General features: G+C 38.0%; 1 protein-coding gene across 2 annotated transcripts; it reads left to right on the top strand.

Annotated features, from left to right (window-relative positions):
- The first annotated feature begins 4,144 nt into the window (after positions 1-4,144).
- LOC116255416 (myosin-12) lies at positions 4,145-15,604 on the top strand. Of its 2 annotated transcripts, XM_031631221.2 has the most exons (40): positions 4,145-4,272; positions 4,359-4,487; positions 5,647-5,790; positions 5,928-6,073; positions 6,157-6,313; positions 6,430-6,488; positions 6,576-6,735; positions 6,898-7,047; positions 7,174-7,310; positions 7,398-7,544; positions 7,907-8,008; positions 8,091-8,148; positions 8,231-8,332; positions 8,440-8,477; positions 8,615-8,741; positions 8,892-9,062; positions 9,165-9,296; positions 9,403-9,509; positions 9,625-9,685; positions 9,880-10,057; positions 10,146-10,351; positions 10,530-10,649; positions 10,738-10,836; positions 10,920-11,135; positions 11,383-11,522; positions 11,590-11,691; positions 11,806-11,929; positions 12,009-12,065; positions 12,164-12,223; positions 12,324-12,497; positions 12,613-12,768; positions 12,853-13,059; positions 13,236-13,382; positions 13,529-13,599; positions 13,750-13,849; positions 14,053-14,109; positions 14,193-14,249; positions 14,357-14,437; positions 14,561-14,643; positions 15,221-15,604. In XM_031631221.2, exons 1-40 carry the CDS (start codon positions 4,270-4,272, stop codon positions 15,342-15,344), a joined length of 4,689 nt encoding a protein of 1,562 aa, XP_031487081.1. In that variant the 5' UTR covers positions 4,145-4,269; the 3' UTR covers positions 15,345-15,604. The 2 variants fall into 2 exon arrangements, with proteins under 2 accessions (XP_031487081.1, XP_031487089.1); XM_031631229.2 differs by lacking the exons at positions 4,145-4,272; positions 4,359-4,487; positions 5,647-5,790; ... (2 more) ...; positions 6,430-6,488; positions 6,576-6,735 and having other exon boundaries at positions 6,935-7,064; positions 15,221-15,603.
- The last annotated feature ends 2,777 nt before the right edge of the window (positions 15,605-18,381 follow it).

Below are 18,381 nucleotides of genomic sequence, written 5' to 3' on the forward strand. Positions count from 1 at the left end.
TTGATGCTATGTGGGTCATTCATTTTTTATTATTATATAAACATTATTAAAGTCTTAACAAATGATCAACTAAATACATGTTCTGCATAAATATACTCTTAAGATCATAGCAAATATCAATAAGGCTGGATTGCAAAAAGAACATTTTAACGTTTGATTTCAGATCTCATATAACTACGTCAGAAATAAAAACTAGACCCATTAAGTTATTTGCTAATGAATTCCCTAGTACAAATATCCTAATATGTTTACAAAGAACTAAGTTAATATAAACCATGCTTTAATTTAAGTCGTTTATTGAAAACAGTTTATCTTTCTATTACAATCTTGATGTTAATAGGAGTCATTCAGTTTTTGTTATTATAAATAAAAACATCATTAAACTTAAAACATGATATAAACACCCTTTCACCTTTCTAACTCAGTTTGGTAAACATTAAAATTTTTAATGAGTTTTTAAAGTTTTGTTTTGTTTTTTTTGTTAAGATGACGCATTGAAAACTGGTTTTTAAATAACTTAAAAGGGACGAGGTTTTTCACTATCTTTTACAAAACTATGTTTTGTCAAAACTGAGTTTTAAAAAAAACTCAGTTTTGATGGCACCCAAACACTCCAAAATCTTGTTTTGTAAATGTCAGCCAAATGCCCCCTAATGTGTTTGTTTCACTGCGGACCTGAGATACACGGTGGTGATTATGGATTTAAGGTCCTAAACTTCTCCTCCACCCCTCAAATCCGACCTTAAATTCAGGGTTTTTAACATGTTACAATCCTTCATTTATTTAATGAGGATCTCTCAAAACACACCTTTTAATGTATCCTATCACACATAACTTTATTGTACATTATATAGCTGATTCAAACCGGGGATTGGCACATCTAACTTTATTGTACATTATATTCCTCCTTCTCCCTGCTTCCTTCTCCCACTTTGCCTTTTTCTTCCTCCCTCCTTCCCTTCTTCCTCTCCGTTCCTTCTTCCTCCCCAACGGTAAAAAAAAAAAAAAAACGGAAAAACTGTATGAGAACCTATGACCTACTGCTTACTAGCCTAAACTCTTAACGGTGCACTGACGTCAATGATTTCTACTTATCATGCATCAACTCCACAAACTTATTAATCAGCTCCAAAATCACATACTTCTCTTCAAATATCTAAAATTATACGTCAATGAACTTTTGCACAATTAATTTTTGGATTGTCACATAATTTAATTGGCATAACAAAGGTCATGATTCAGGAATACAGCTTCATATTCTTTCTAAGCACGTAAAGGCATGTTTTTGTGGCTAACTTTATACACAAAGAAAAAAAAAAAAAGCTCTGGTCAAATCCATTTAAAGTAGGATTTGGAATATATAAGCGGTGATGTAAATGTCACAAACTCAAACACAACTCAATTCCCTACAAGTCGAGTCACAATCAAAGTGGTACCATAGTACAAGGGAAAAAGGAAACCAAGTGTAAGGGAGAAAGAGAGAAAAAGAGAAAGAAAAAGAGCCCTGATGCTCCAATTGGATTACCGCTTGGTAGGCTATTATTGGCTGGTTCAAATCTCATAAGTACTTAGCGGTGAACATTTAAATAATCGAGTTGGGTTCGAGCTCAACATATAACTACCGAGTCGAACTCAAGCTTTAATCGAGTTTGTCGAGCTTTAATGAAGTCGATATATTCAAACGAGTTTACCAGTTTGTCAAGCCTTAATCGAGTCGATCTCAAGTTCGACACGTAACTATGAATATCAATTCCATTCAAATGAGTTTGTAGAGCCTTAATCGAGTCAAACTCGAGCTCAACATGCAAATATGAATATCAATTCTATTCAAACGAGGTTGTCGAGCCTTAGTCGAGTCGAGCTTGAGCTACTTCCGTCGAGCTATTCTCGAGTCGAGTTTGAGGTTTCATTAGTCAAACCGAGCTGACTGAAATCGAGCTCGACTCAGCTCGTGTGCACCCCTATAAGTACCTGCCAATCACCGGTTATTTTCTTTAAAATCAAATAGTGGTTGGTAAGCAGTCATTCGGGTGAGAGGGAGACTGATTGTATCACTCGAATGAAGGTCGAAGCCTTTCTCCTGCCTCATTCTCCCATAATAAAGGACTGCTTTAGATGTCTCAAGATGAAAATTTGGTAGGCAGTCATTGGGTGATTCAAATTTCATAAGTGTCTCCGATTATTTTCTCTAGTGTGTCAGGCTGCCATTGCAATGCCAAGAGGTTAGCATGATCAGAGATCTGGTATTACTTAACCAGTTATCCAATGTGGGAACCCAACCCGACCCGCTTTGATATCATTACCGGCCAGGTAGAACTTCGAATTGGGACCCGGTCCATTAAGAGCCGTGGGACCCACGCAGGACGGAAAAAGCAAGGCTTGAGAAAACATATAGTGAATAAAAAAATTCTCAAATAACAAAAAGAATGCTTGGTCGGCAAGGCTGGCTTTTTCCAGCCACCCACCACTTATAAAATGGACCGGGTAGACCCCCAAGTGGGCCGGGTCCTGGCCGCTCATTTGGACCGGCTTGGCCGGGCCATGGTTTAGGCAGCTGATCGGGTCAAAACCGGCACTGCCCATTTGGGGACCCAATCTGCTTTAGGACTATGTTTCCACTGACGTAAACACTTTGGATTCATTGCCTCCTTGCGCTCGGAGTCACATCTCGTAATCGGATTTGGTTTCAGCTACTGAATTTGGATCTGATTCAGAATTCATGAAAAAAACCGGGTTTTAAAATTTCTCCTCTATTGACACCTCATGATGCCAAATCCAATTACGCACGATTACAAAATTCCTACATCCAGCCCATTGCTTTCGTATATTTGTCGTGTTCCTAGTGCAGTTAGTCGAGCAAGGGTCAAATGAGGTGCATTTTTTGTTCGATTCTTGTGAGTATTATTCTTTTGCGTGACATTGAGATACCTCCCACCCCATCTGAGATCCAAATCCAGGCTTCTCAATTTGATTTTAATTCAAATCTGAGTCTAATCCAACTAAAGAATGGAGATTCTGGCTGACCTCGATCCGGATCTTGCAAATCTGAAAAACCTGTGGCTGGAATGGTCAGCCGGATCCTAATCATCAGATCCATCCACCACCTCCCCCCACCGCCCCATACAAAGTTTAAAGATGAAAAAGCAGTGAGACGTAGGGTCCATTTTCACACCGCCCACGTCCGACTCCTACCTTTCCAACTCTTCGAGTTTTGACTCTTTGAAATGACCGAAATACCCTTAAATCCGATTCTTAATCTCTGATCAATGAGTTCGGTAGGTTTACGCGAAAGCGAGTTAAATTGGATAAACCTGACCACATATGGGAGAAACCTGGCCAATTGGGCTCGAGTTGACCTTCTTCGGGCTCGCTTAAGCTCGGCCCAAGGTTCAAAAACCACAGCTTAGGTCAAAACGAGGCTGAACTCGGCTCGAGTCCTGAAGACTTATTTTCTACTGAAGTGAAGGGCAGTAGTGTAAATTACTCCTTTTAAGTTTCCATGAACGCTAATGATGCGTATCATTACAGAAATTCATAGGTTTTAGGGGTTTTCGAGAGGTTTGGTGTAATAACTAAAATTTTGTATTTTACAATTAAGAGAGGACACCCTTTACAGAGAGACAGAGTTCTCTTAGCTCTTGTTTCAGAAACCACCTAAATATTTTTAAAATTACGAACCCACGACTCAGAGTTGTAAATTTTGTTATTAAATTCAACTACTTGGATGTGATGCAAATCGAATATCCAAAATTTATATATATTTTTCAAAAATAATATAAAATTCACGTATTTATTTTTCGTAAATGGGTTCCTAAAACCTATAACGTTATTAAGAAAACTACGGATATATGAAAAAGGAAAATCTTGAATGTAATAAAAGAAGGAGCAAAAATGAAACAGTGAAAAAAGGGAGCGCTTTCCTGAAATATTCGTCCTAAAACCTTATGCTGCAAGAGGGCGATAAATTATGTGCCAAGTAAAAAATGTGCCATCTTGAAGCGCCAGGTCAGCGTCCTATGTGGACACCGAAAAGTTGGCAGCCCGCCTTTAACTTTTTTTTTTTTTTTTTTTTTAGTTAACCACCTGTGGTTCCTCCGCTTTTCTGAAAAATACTATATTCTTTCTTTATAGCTTCCTTTCCAGCAATACAGCAAGACAGGATACCTCCATTTCCCGTCTGCAAGCGCTCTCCTTCAACCATTTCACGCCTCAGGCCTTCCCCCGCTGATGATCGCCGGTCTGACTCGTCGTTGAAGCCCGTTTCCGATCATGGTAGCTCTGATCGCCTGAAACAGTTGCCTCAGCCATACTGTAACTGTCAGCCAACTACTAACTGTCGGATGTTTTTCTTGAAACAGGGAACTTCTGTTAACATAATTGTTGGGTCGCATGTCTGGACGGAGGATCCAGAAGAGGCATGGATCGAAGGAGAAGTCGTTGAAATCAAAGGCGAAGACGCCACGATCGTCACTACGGATGGGAAGACGGTAAGCTCAACTCTGTAACGAGATAAACAGAATTGCTTCTTGGTTGAATATGGATCCACTTAAAGTGACTACAGTTGGTTTCATCATGAAATGGAATCAGATGAATCTTCAGTCTGATCATATATATGTAAAATAACAAAGCAACTCAGTTTGAAATTGATGATAAATTGAATCAGTTCCATTCTATAAAGAGAAAATATTTCCAGAGATTCAGATGGAAATTAGACTGTTTATGTTTTACTAGCTGGTGCTGATAAACTATATATATATATATATGAGATAATCATGATCAGGAAAAGCTATATGATTATACAGGAATTAGAAACAAAAGCTTGTGGAAGTAGACTCTGGTTGAAAAGATCGAGGAGGAAATTTATCTCTCTCTCTCTCTCTATGTGTGTGTGTGTGTGGGTGTGTGAGTGTGCGCCTGTGTGCGAGTGTCCGTGGGGAGAAAGACAGAGAAAGTACATGTAGACAATATCCTTGCAGTTACAGATGGAAATAAAAAATTGGTGGTTGTTCTGGTTGGCAAAATTCTTACTGTACTATGAACGAATATGTGCTCAAATTGCTCCGACAAACGAATATGGCTAATGGGAATAAGAAAAATATGTAATCCCTGTAGAAATAGAGGATGAAAAATGTTGCTGTGTGTGAGTGTGAAGATTTCTGCCCAAAATGTGCGCGATTTGCTCTTACCAGCAACATTCTTCCCATCTTCAGTGAAAAAAACAGCCATCTGAATTAATAATTTTATAAGGGTGATTGCAAACACTGAAAACTAGAGAAGAAGAATAATGCTTGGTCCAAGGAAAGCTCGTGTCCATCAGCTTCCTGGAATCAAAGAATAATTCACTTTCTCTGCAGGAGTAATGCACGCTGTTGAATCAATTATTGCTAAAATTCTCCGAGATCGAGATGTAAACCGAGCCATGAGAGAGGGAGAGAGAGAGCATGTTTGACATCTTAAGTTATCGCAACAAAAATGAAGCACGTCGTGATAGACGGCTTCTTCTCCTTTCAGACATTTTTCGCTGAATTTTTGTGGTTCTGAAAAAATGATGCGTTGATTTAGTGTTACAGTGTCTTTCAAGAGTGTTAAGTCTTAACAAAAGATTTAAACAAGCATCTGAAGAAAACTGTACTTTATGTCTTCCAGATTGTTGCTAAAGTATCAGGCATTTACCCTAAAGACACGGAGGCACCACCAGCTGGAGTAGATGATATGACTAAGTTGGCCTATCTTCATGAACCTGGAGTTCTGCAAAACCTCTCAGCTCGATTTGCGCTAAATGAGATTTATGTGAGTGCAAAGGGATAATAGAAGCTTAAGATGCTCAACTACGGCATTATTTACACAAGGTTTTTCATGTGGTCGATGCTGAGTCTGGGAAATAATCTAAAACATGACTTGATTTTGTTTCTCTCCGTCATCTGCAGACGTACACAGGAAACATTCTAATAGCAGTCAATCCTTTTCGAAGATTGCCACACTTGTATGATGTTCATATGATGGAACAGTATAAAGGAGCTGCATTTGGGGAGCTCAGTCCACATCTTTTTGCAGTTGCAGATACTTCATATAGGTTTGCAAAGAAGAGGAAATAATGGCCCTCGTCTTGTGGATGAAGCAGTCACTTATATGTGATTTTATTTTCTGCGCTTTCAGAGCAATGATAAATGAAGAATTAAGCCAGTCCATACTGGTTAGTGGTGAAAGTGGAGCTGGAAAAACAGAAACAACGAAGATGCTTATGAGATATCTTGCATTCATGGGTGGGCGGTCTGGTACAGAAGGAAGAACAGTAGAACAGCAAGTTCTGGAGGTGAGTGAATTCACCTATAATAGTCTTTTTTGGAGGAATCTTTGTAAAAACCATACCAAAGCTGCATGATATAGTCATCATGCATTGACGTTTAACAATTATAACCCTGTTTTCAGTCGAATCCTGTGTTAGAAGCATTTGGAAATTCCAAGACAGTAAAGAACAACAATTCAAGGTGAATACCTTTCCTGAATTTTATTTATAGTAAAAGCATGAAATAGGCACCAAAATTCAGAGAGATCGTGTCCTACTCTTTACTCAGTCGCTTTGGTAAATTCGTGGAGATCCAATTTGACAAATATGGAAAGATTTCCGGAGCAGCAGTTCGCACATACCTTCTTGAGCGCTCTCGTGTCTGTCAGGTGTCCGACCCTGAGAGAAATTATCATTGCTTTTACATGCTCTGTGCTGCGCCACCTGAGGTATGATATTTCCTGATCTTTTCTTGAATACTTGAGCTAGTCTTTTGACTTTTGAGGCAGTTGTCCTGTATCATTCGAAGAAGATGTCGCTGGCATCTCAATGAAGACTTCTGTACGAACTACATAGATGACCGTTCAAACTAAGCTAAAATTTGTTCTCAGGATGCCAAGAAATTCAAAGTTGCAGACCCAAGAACATTCCATTATCTGAATCAAAGTAACTGCTACGAAGTAGCAAATGTGAATGATGCCAGAGAATATCTAGAGACAAGAAATGCTATGGATGTTGTTGGAATAAGTCAAGAGGAGCAGGTAAGCATCCAATGAGTGTAAGTTTAGTTCTTTCTGTTTGAGTTCTTTTTCCAGTTTGAATATGAATTTTTACTGATCGTCTCGACCCTCAATCACCAAGCAGAAAATTAATATTTAAATTTACAGGATGCTATATTCCAAGTTGTGGCAGCAATACTTCACCTTGGAAATGTTGAATTCAAAAAAGGGAAGGAGGCTGATTCTTCTGAACTGAAAGATGATAAAGCAAAATACCACCTTCAAACTGCTGCAGAGCTTCTTATGTATGTTGATGAGTAAATTTTGTCATCCTCTTCATTGTGATTACGTCATTTAATTTCATTGAAATCAAAATGAGCTATTCTTATCAGGTGTAATGTCAAGCCTCTTGAGGACTCCTTGTGTAAACGTGTGATTGTCACACCGGATGGAAATATAACAAAACTTCTCGATCCAGATTCAGCAGCCCTAAGTCGAGATGCCTTGGCAAAGACAATCTACTCTAGGCTGTTTGACTGGTAAGTGCTAATTTCAGCTTCAGTTATAAGTTGCACTGAGATGTAAGACAAAAGCAAGACCTTTTCTAGAAGACATACTTCAGAATACCTGAGCTTTATTTACTTTCCTGAAGCATCATGAAATTCAAGACTGTTAGGCTACGAAGCAAAAGAATGTCTATTTCGCTGCATTGCTACAGAAAGTAGAAAAAATCAACCACTGTAATGTTTCTCCCAATAGCTGAATCCCTTAGTTTCTATCAAGCAACTGTCTTCCAGTTTCTTTCCTATTTCTCCTTAAAACTTCCTTTGGTGAACATCTTCAATCGTAGAATATAATTTTGCATAGTGATATAATAGGTTTTGCATGTAAAACAATGCAGGATTGTGGACAAGATCAACAGTTCCATAGGACAGGATCCTAATGCAGTCAATATCATTGGAGTACTTGACATTTATGGATTTGAAAGTTTCAAGGTCAATAGGTAGGCGTTGCAAAGTTTCACTGTTTTACCCAAAAAATTGTATCCAAGTGGTAGTTTAACACCTTGCTAGTCTATTTGGTAGTTTTGAGCAGTTATGTATAAACCTTACAAATGAGAAACTGCAACAGCATTTCAATCAGGTATTTTCATAATTCTTCCACCCTCTCCCTTGAGAGCACGTTTTATGCATGCCAATCTATGTTGACAAATTATCTGCTGCAGCATGTATTTAAGATGGAGCAGGAAGAGTACACAAGGGAGGAGATTAATTGGAGTTACGTTGAGTTTGTCGACAATCAAGATGTACTAGACCTTATTGAGAAGGTACATGAATGCTGAATGTTGAATCTATGATTTTAAATACAATATATATGTTCTTTAACTTTGTCAAAACTACAAAAGGTTAATCGTATGTTGTGTGTAAAATGCAGAAGCCAGGAGGAATAATCGCACTGCTAGATGAAGCATGGTACGCCTTTCACGTGTCTCGCATCTAAAAATGCTAATTTTTGGCAAATAGACGTTGTTTTTTTTCCAGAGGTTATATATAATGTCTTACAACCTGAATACTGGAACTGACTTAACACCGTCATATATTTGTTGCAGTATGTTCCCAAAGTCAACTCATGAAACATTTGCACAGAAGATGTATCAAACATATAAGAATCATAAGCGCTTCAGCAAGCCAAAACTTTCACGCACTGACTTCACAATAAATCATTACGCTGGTGATGTAAGTTTCCAAATATGATACTTCCCCTGAGTAATGTCCAAATAACAATTATTTATGCAACGGTTGCTATGCTGGTGAACCGCTGTCAGGATTTCCTTAGACCCTCCAAATCTCATGCAACGTTAACAATTGGCATATATGTTTCTTCAGGTCACTTACCAGGCAGATCAGTTCCTTGACAAGAATAAGGATTACGTCGTTGCAGAGCATCAAGCCCTACTAAATAACTCAGACTGCCCTTTTGTTGCGACCCTTTTTCCCCCTTTGTCTGAGGAAACTTCAAAATCATCCAAGTTCTCCTCCATTGGTACCCGCTTCAAGGTAAATATATCCGTTAAGAACATGACACTAATTATACATTTTTGTCATTCTATCTATCCTTGATTTTCGCCCTCATCTCTCTCTTGCCTTTAACTCACGCAGCAACAACTGCAAGCTCTTATGGAGACCCTCAGTACTACTGAGCCTCATTACATCAGATGTGTCAAACCAAATACTGTTCTGAAGCCGGGCATCTTTGAAAACTTCAATGTTTTAAACCAACTACGATGTGGGGTAGGTGAAACTTGGTGCCCCTGCATCTCTTGCTAACTGCAGCTGTGCGCAATCTTGTTATACCTCCAGAAATCTTCTCACTAAAATAACTCTGACATGCCGCCAGGGAGTGCTAGAAGCAATTAGGATCAGCTGTGCAGGTTATCCAACCAAAAGAACATTTGATGAGTTCATCTATCGCTTTGGAATGCTCACTCCAGATGTTTTAGATGGGTATAATTCTTTCAACACAAGATGCTTGCTTTCTTTGTGAACAAGTTGTGTATTTTAGTTGTATATTGCTGCTTAATGGTCGTCCGATCTAATTCTTTACCTTGCTACGTACCAGCTCTGATGAGAAAACAGCATCCGCAGCCATTTGCGACAGGATGGGATTAAAGGGCTACCAGGTTAGAAGAAACCGACATTTTCTGGCTCCAACATCGAATCAAAATTCAGAACGCCATACATAGTCGACTGTGGCACTGGCCTTTCTCAAAAAGCTGCTTTCTGCCGCAGTTCCCCTTGCAATTTTTCTTGAGAATTTTGTCAATAATAAAATTTTATGACTATTATGATTCTGACTGCCATTCCGTATATACAGATTGGCAAGACGAAGGTGTTCCTACGAGCAGGGCAGATGGCCGAACTCGACGCTAGAAGAATTGAAGTCTTGGCGAACGCTGCCAAACGCATCCAGAGACAAATAAGAACACATCTTACGCGGAGAGAGTTTATTGCCTTGCGGAAGGCATCAATTAATTTGCAGAAACTCTGGAGAGGTTTGCTTTTTCCATCTTCTCCACTGTGCCTTGTCCTAACCTTTCTGACATTCAAACTGAAGTCTTCCCACTTGAACCTTCTTTACAGCACAGCTTGCTCGGAAGCTTTATCAGTGCATGAGAGAAGAGGCAGCTTCTATTCGCATGCAGAAGCATGTGCGTGCATATATAGACAGAAAAGCTTACAAAGACCTGCAGGCGTCAGCCATTGTAATGCAAACTGGTATGCGTGCATTAGCTGCCAAGAATGAATACAGGTATAGGAGGAGAACACGCGCATCAATTGCAATACAGGTAACTAAAATGTACCTCCGAAGGGTACTTTTGTTCTATAGTAGCTTTTGACAGTTCAAAATTCAAATTTCACAAAACATCACTTCGTCCACAATAAAAAGTTCAAAATCCAAATAACTTGGTAAGGAAATTTCTCATATTTCAAGGGGCTCACTATTACATTTCTTCTTCTGTACAGACACATTGGCGCAGATTCAGCGCCCTTTCCAGTTATAAGCAGCAAAAGAAGGCCACCATTAATCTCCAGTGTCTCTGGCGAGCACGAGTGGCAAGGAGAGAGCTTAGGAAACTCAGATTGGTCAGTTGGTCTTTCTGCTTTCAAGTGTATAACTTAGTTTCATTCTCATGTTCAGTCCAAACTCTTTGCTGCTTCGTGTTTTACGTAGGCTGCTAGAGAAACAGGAGCTCTTAAGGAAGCCAAGGACAAGCTGGAAAAGCGCGTAGAGGAGCTTACGTGGAGATTGGAGTTTGAAAAGCACGTGCGGGTAAGCTTATTCAACCTTGAAAACATGATAAACAGTTTTGGCTGTTCGAGTTGGAAGATTAACTTAACGTGTGACCCATTCAGCTTGACCTTGAAGAGGCAAAGGCGCAGGAGATTGCAAAGCTGCAGTCTTCTCTCAGTGAAATGCAGGTTCAGCTAGATGAAGCCAATGCTGCAATAATCAAGGAGAGGGAAGCTGCCAAGATAGCAATAGCGCAGGCACCCCCAGTCATCAAAGAAGTGCCCGTCGAAGATAACACAAGAATAGAGGCATTAACTCATCGTAATGAAGAGCTCGAGGTACTTATGTCAAACATTACATTAAAATCTCCAGATAAAGCTGTACATAAAACATTGATTAACAATACCTCGGAAGAGTTTCAGCCACTATCAAGCTATTGAAAGAATGCAAGTACCAACTAGATTGTTGTCCTAGGTGGTACCAACTGGCAACTGCTGCAGTCTATAAAGTATAGATGATAGCTCAGTTTTACTTTTTACCATCATCATCATCTTTCCCATAATACCCTATAACGCAACTCTGCAGAATGAACTGGCAAATGTTAGAGCCAAGGCAGAGGAATTTGAGAAAAGATATTGTGAAGCCCAAAATGTAAGTGAAGAAAGGCTTGTGACCATCGAGGAAATACAGGCAAAACTTCATCAGTTCCAAGAGAATGTACAGAGGTACCAAATTAGTGTGTTTCTGCGACTTGCTTTGCTGAATCTATCCTAATTCTTATGTTTTCTTCAGACTTGAAGCTGACTTGTCTAACATGGAGTCTGAAAACCAGATTCTACGTCAGGAAGCATTGGTTGCATCAACAAACAAGGATCTCTCAGATGAAATCAAGATGTAAACTACTTTATAACTAGTATACGCAAGTTTCATCAACCAATAAGAAGGAGCTGATCAGTAAAGTGATACATAAGTTACACACTAAAATGTTTCAAAAATTTTTCCTTTCAGCCTCGAGGAAAAGATAGCAAAACTGGAGCAAGAAAACAAGCTGCTTCATGAACAAACAACAACTATGCCAGCAACAATTCCCACTCCACAGCCAGAGATATCCGCTTCGCTGACTGTGACCAAGGTACATCCATTACATCCTCTTAATCTGCTTTGTAAGTGAATCTGAGTATCTGACACTTCTTCTTCTTTTCTTGCTGAAGAGGGATCAGAACTTAGAAAATGGGCATCAAGTCAAAGAAGACCACAAAGTACAAGAGGTATGTAGTTTTTCTAGTCTTAGGGTTGAGAAAAAGCATGTATGCCTGTCAGCTCTATGTCAACTTTTACAATATCTTATTGTAAGCCACACTTTCAGGAGTTGTCACTAGCATTGCTTCGATTAAGCAAACAAAAGTCGCTCACTGACAGGCAACAAGTACGTACATCAAGGGGTTACTGAACAGTTCTAGCTTCTATATAAGATTTTGTTCAACGTACTAGCATTTACCACTTTTATTCTGTCTCTGCATAACCAGGAAAACCATGACTTGCTTATCAAATGTCTCATAGAAGATAAGAGATTTGATAAGAAGAGACCAGCTGCTGCTTGCATCATTTACAAATCATTAATTCAGTGGCGAAGCTTTGAAGCTGATAAAACCAACATATTTGACCGGATTATTCACACGATACGCTCATCTGTCGAAGCGGTAAGCATGAGACTTCCAAGTACATGCCCATTCTTCCTTACCACATTGCAAACATTGAAGTAAAGGTGACAAAAGGTTCCTGATTTTTGGTATCCAACTATGCTTTGACTTACAGAGTCAAAATAGCATCGGTGAACTCAGTTACTGGCTTTCAATGACATCCACATTGCTATTCCTTCTGCAAAATACACTGAAAGCAAACAAGGCGCCCAGTAGGGCTTCACGTAGAGGAAAGCTAGCATCAGCTACCTTATTTGGACGAATGGCGCAGGTCAGTTACTTAACTAGTGAAAATCTTCTGCCTACAATATCATTTATAGGAAACAGTTTGTGATCAATCTAATTATGTCTTTAGGACTTCCGGTCCACACAGGCTGGAATTGGCCTCTCCAGTGGGTACAGTGGAATTGAAGGGGAACCAGAAAACATATCCAGGGTAGATGCAAAATACCCCGCTCTGTTGTTCAAGCAGCAACTTACAGCATATGTTGAGAAAATCTATGGCATGATCCGGGACAGTCTAAAGAAGGAAATCGCTCCATTTCTTAATACTTGCATTCAGGTAAAGTTCTTGAAGAAAAATTTCTGCCGCTGAAAACTGACATGGGACTCAAGCATGATGAAAATGCATTCCCGAGTCCTGACGCCACCAAAGCTGTCTGCTCTTGCGGCTTGAATTTATATTAGGAAAAGAACTATCGTATTAGTCTGCTATCATTTACAAGTTTTAATTCACAGGCACCTAAAGCTTCAAGGTCTAGACCAGCACGAGGGTCATCTAAAAGCATCCTTTCAATTACAGTAGCAAAACAAGCATCCATGGTACATTGGCAAAGTATAGTGACGTGTCTGGACAGCACCTTGGGCATCATGTGTGAGAACCACGTACGTACAGCTCTAACTTCACTTCCTAAATTGGAGCTGAGGCCCCACGTAGTGGGCCTTTAACAAAAAAGTCATTTTTGGCCTGAAATTGTATGTATGTCTTTCATCGTCATACTGCTTCATAAGTAAATGTAAACAATCTGCAGGTACCTCCAATGATCATAAGGAAGACATTCAATCAGGTCTTCTCATTCGTCAATGTGCAGCTTTTCAACAGGTGAGAGGTTTCATCCAATTAATACCACGGTTTATGCATCAGCTTTCCTAGAAAAGCTTTTGGCTGCCCACTTAAAATAACTTTGTCAATGAGCCATTCAGATAAATATATGACTTCTAACATTTGGTATTACTTCTTCCTGTTTTCAAGTTTATTATTACGACGCGAATGCTGCTCATTCAGCAATGCGGAGTATGTCAAAGCAGGCCTACAGGAACTGGAGCTGTGGTGCTCTAAAGCCACAGAAGAGGTAAACTAGCCATAATCTTACATACCAAAAGCGCAAAAAGTTTTTTAACAGAGGAAACTCCAAGTAGTTTCAATCCAGAACAGTAAATCCATATTGGACACCTAGCCTTGAAATTTACTTTTCCATTTATAGTTTGCTATATCACTTTTATGAGCTCTCTTGCTTTCTTTCCCCTATCTAACTCTTATGGTCTAATATTGCAGTTTTCTGGTACATCCTGGGATGAGCTCCAACATATTCGGCAGGCTGTGGCCTTCTTGGTAATTGGTCGAAGAAATCGAAATGAAAATTCCATCTTTCAGGCAACATGTGACCAACCTAAATTTGTCTTAATTAAATGTAGGTCCTCCTCCAGAAGCCAACCAGATCCTTGCATGAGATCACCGACGAGCTGTGCCCGGTAAGTGAAGCGAAGGGAACTCCTTCAGCAGTCATTTGAACATGATAAAAATGAATTAGTCATTCACGTAATCTGTTCTTGTACAAATTTCCATGCCTTTTTTTCAGGTCTTAAGTGTGCCACAGATATACAGAATTGGGACCATGTTCTGGGATGACAAGTACGGCACACAGGGTCTATCACAAGAAGTAAGACGCCAACATGTTTTTATTTTCCATTTTATTGGTTACTGCAGGACCAATTCTTGAGAAACTATAGATATCCATGAATATGAACTTGTGGTTCTAAATTCGAAGATAAATGTCTTTCAGGTTATTAGCAAGATGAGAGTGCTGATGACAGAGGATTCTATCAGCATGCCTAACAATTCTTTCCTGCTTGATGATGATTCAAGGTAAAGATTTGGACATATTTGAGAATGGAAATATAATGGACGAAAACATGATCTATACAGGAAGAAAGGTTTTGTTGTCTTTAAAAGTACCCCGCTCTGGTACGACCAACTGATGATGGTCAACAAATTGATGGGGTTCAAGGATTTGAAACTATAATTGATGTCTCTTGGCACAAGATCAGATCAACATGTGCAATGGTCAGGGGACTCTCAAGAGTTTTTCCAGTGTTTTTGTCCAATGGTCACTTAGATCGTACGTTTACCTAGTCATACTATCCCGTATAGTCATTATCTCGATTGTTTTTCACAATATTTTCACAACTGCTTTAGTGTTTTTCGATGAGAAAAGGAAAAAATGTCTAAAATTTATGAAGCAAATTGAGCGCACTTCCTATAAGTAAAGCTTTACGGTGCTCTCATGAAAGCTTGAGACTGAATTTTTCCTTTCAGCTATTCAGAAAAAAAACGTTGTTCCAATACATTTTTGTTAAAGAATTCAAACTTAGATCTGAGCTCATCATGCGCTTGTGTATCATTGTACTTGTACTTAAGTTTTTGGAAATATGGCGTGTTGCAGCATACCCTTCTCTCTGGACGACATAGCAAGATCTGCAATGGACATACACCTCTGTGATGTTGAACCGCCTCCCCTTCTCAGGCAGAACTCGGAGTTCCATTTCTTGCTGCAACGTGCAGAGTGAAATGGCAATTTTGCTAGTATTGCATAGCAAGCGTGTGGAATTTTCCTTTCACCATGTAAAAATTCATAGTTGGTCATCTTTTTTTTTTTTTTTTATTGAATCCCATTGATTTTTTCTTCTTTTGGGGTCATTATTTTAATCTTCAATCTCCTTGTATTTGAGGTTGTGCCCTTTACTAAATAGGTCCGTGAGTGTGAATGAGATTTTACATGGACGTGTAACTGATCGTGTATTGAATTCTTTTTCTCCAATACAATAAAGGGAAAAAAGAAGTGGTTTGATTTCTGATATATTGCTGCTTTTGATCAATGAGGCGTTTGGTTTGGTGCAGCTGGGGGTTGCCCAATGCACATCGGCTTAATTTTTTTAATAAAAAAAATTGAAAGTGATGAAAAATAAATATTGGCCAAACATTGCTTTCGGGGATCGATAAATACAATCCTAGATGATATGTGATTGAGTTCATTTTCAATCGTTCCAAGAATGGAGGGATTTGGACAGCAAGCAAAGAAAATTAATAAAGAATATCTCGAACTGGTACCAACTATAGGACTAAATGACTTATATGCCCTCATTAAACTGGTAAAATCCGGCAGCTCTTCCTCCCTAGATAGAGCAGCTGCTCTCCATGCACGTGTCGTCTGCTCCAGCTCTTCTCTCTACACATCCTTCCTTCGGTTAGGAGGGCAACAGCGCGGCCATGGCTATTGGCTGCTGCCTGCCTTCACAGTAGAGGCTAAGGGCATCCTCTCTAGTGGGGAGAGACACGGTACCATCAAGTGCCTATGCGTGCAATTTCTTAGGTGAAGGTGGTTGTATATGCCACTTTAATATATGACAAAAAGCCCATGTTTAATACAATTTTTTTTTTGTAGAGATAAGAATGAAAACTACAAAAAAAAGATTCGGATATTTGATAAATGTAAAATTTATCAGTCTCAATATGCATATAGTTATGACCAATATAAGGTAAAAAAAAGTTGTCATTTTTTGTGTCAATTATAGCGTTATCTCATTATCTCATACATATTTTATTATCTCATAAATATTATTTCATACTTATATTTAGTATTATCTGATACCTCCATCTATTATCTCATTATTTCATATATATTTTATTATTTCATACTTGTGTTTAGCGTTATCTCATGCATATGTCTGTTATTTTATTATCTCATAAATTTTTTGTTATCTCATAAACATTATCTCATTCTTATGTTTTAGAAAACTTAATAACTTAAGTGCTTCAGGCCTTTATGTTTTGGGTTGGATAAGAGTGAGTTGGGTGCGCTCTCAGTGCATGCAACACAAGTATGCCAAAGGATAAAAAGGAAGCATTTTTGAAATTATTAAGGAATGTTTTTTTTTTTACTTTTTTTTTAAATTTTTCTTTTTGACTTGACAAAAAAGTTTTTTTTATTAAATAGGAGCAATTTTGTCATTAATCATTATGACATAAGAAATTTTCGTGCACCAATACGGTGTACATATACTGTTACGGGGTTGGATGCTTATTGGGGCATCGAGCCATTTGAGACCAAGTTAAGCCCTTTCCAATTCACTGCGCCATGGGACACCGAGTGAGGATCTAAATCCATTTTTTTTATTTTTATTTCATTTTGATTATATGCTCACAATAGAAATTTATCCTCCTGAACATTGAGATTAACGATTATTTTAGTATGTGATTGATGCCTATAATTGTTTTTTTTTTTTGTGGATTTTTATATCTATTTGGACTTGGTTTTGGATCTCAGTCCAATATATGATATTCATTTTAGTTATGTATTACCTATAGAAGCTTATTATGAAAGTTCAGACTAATGGTCATTGCCTACAACTATTTTTGTGGGCCTTCTATATTTATTTGGACATGGTTCTGGATCTAGTCTAATATGTGATACTTCACTTTATTTATGTTTTAACTATAGAAGCTTATTCTAGAAACTGAGATTAATGACCATTTCTGGTGCTGCTGATATTTCTACAGCCCTCGCAAGTCCTTAATTGCTATTTATATATATATATATAATCCAGACCACTTAAAATGCTTTCTAAGTCTCTTAAACATGACGTCAACATACCAGTTTGATTGCGACTACTATCTTAGTAGAAAACAAGCTTTAATGTATGATGATTTAAAAAAAACTTGATTTTTCGCTACTAAAATTTTGGTGTCCTAAGAGCTATTAATATTAATTTTTTCTTTTAGTGTTTTGAAAACAAACTTCAACTTGAAAAAAAATACTGAATCAATTTTAAGATCACACCTACAATGCAAAAAAATAAAATACTTTACATTACAGTTTGTACAATTTTAAGTGGTATGACCTCTCTCTCTCTCTCTCTCTCTCTCATATATAAATCAAATCAATGATTGGATGGTTTTCTTACTTCATTTGACAAAAATCATCGGAAAAGGTGCATTTATCGCTATAAATTGTAGCCAAACAACTAGCCTCCGGCCCCGCCACCACTACATCTTTCACGATGATTTTTAAAGGCAAAAAATTAAAAAAAAATTGACCATAGCTGACTAATTACAATTCCTATGTAAATAAATAAATAAATAAATAAACAAATAAATTATATATATATATGTGTGTGTTAAATATTGCCGGATAGTTAAAACTAAAAGTTTGTTGTCAAAAAGCGGTCGTTAAATTGGCGTTAGCCAAGATTTCTGATGCATCGATGGTTTATAGTAAATTTAGAGACGAATTATAGTTTTTAAATTGTAATTTTAATTATCTACAACTATTTGACACAGACGCTTAAACTAGGCCCAATAAAATTAATTATTAAGGTTTTTTTTACAATCTAACCTTATAGAAACCTAAATTGAGTTAATTATTCTTATTTTAATAATGTCTTCTTTAAGGGCACCAGGCCAGCTGGACTGGGGCCGGGCTCAAAAAAATGGCACTAGGACAGCTCGTGTGGGCTCGATAATAGTTTTTTAATATATATTTTATTATATATATATATATAATTTTAATATTATATTATGATTTTTAATATTTATATATTATTTTTA

This window comes from Nymphaea colorata, chromosome 1, assembly GCF_008831285.2.
Source record: "Nymphaea colorata isolate Beijing-Zhang1983 chromosome 1, ASM883128v2, whole genome shotgun sequence".
NCBI lineage: Eukaryota > Viridiplantae > Streptophyta > Magnoliopsida > Nymphaeales > Nymphaeaceae > Nymphaea > Nymphaea colorata.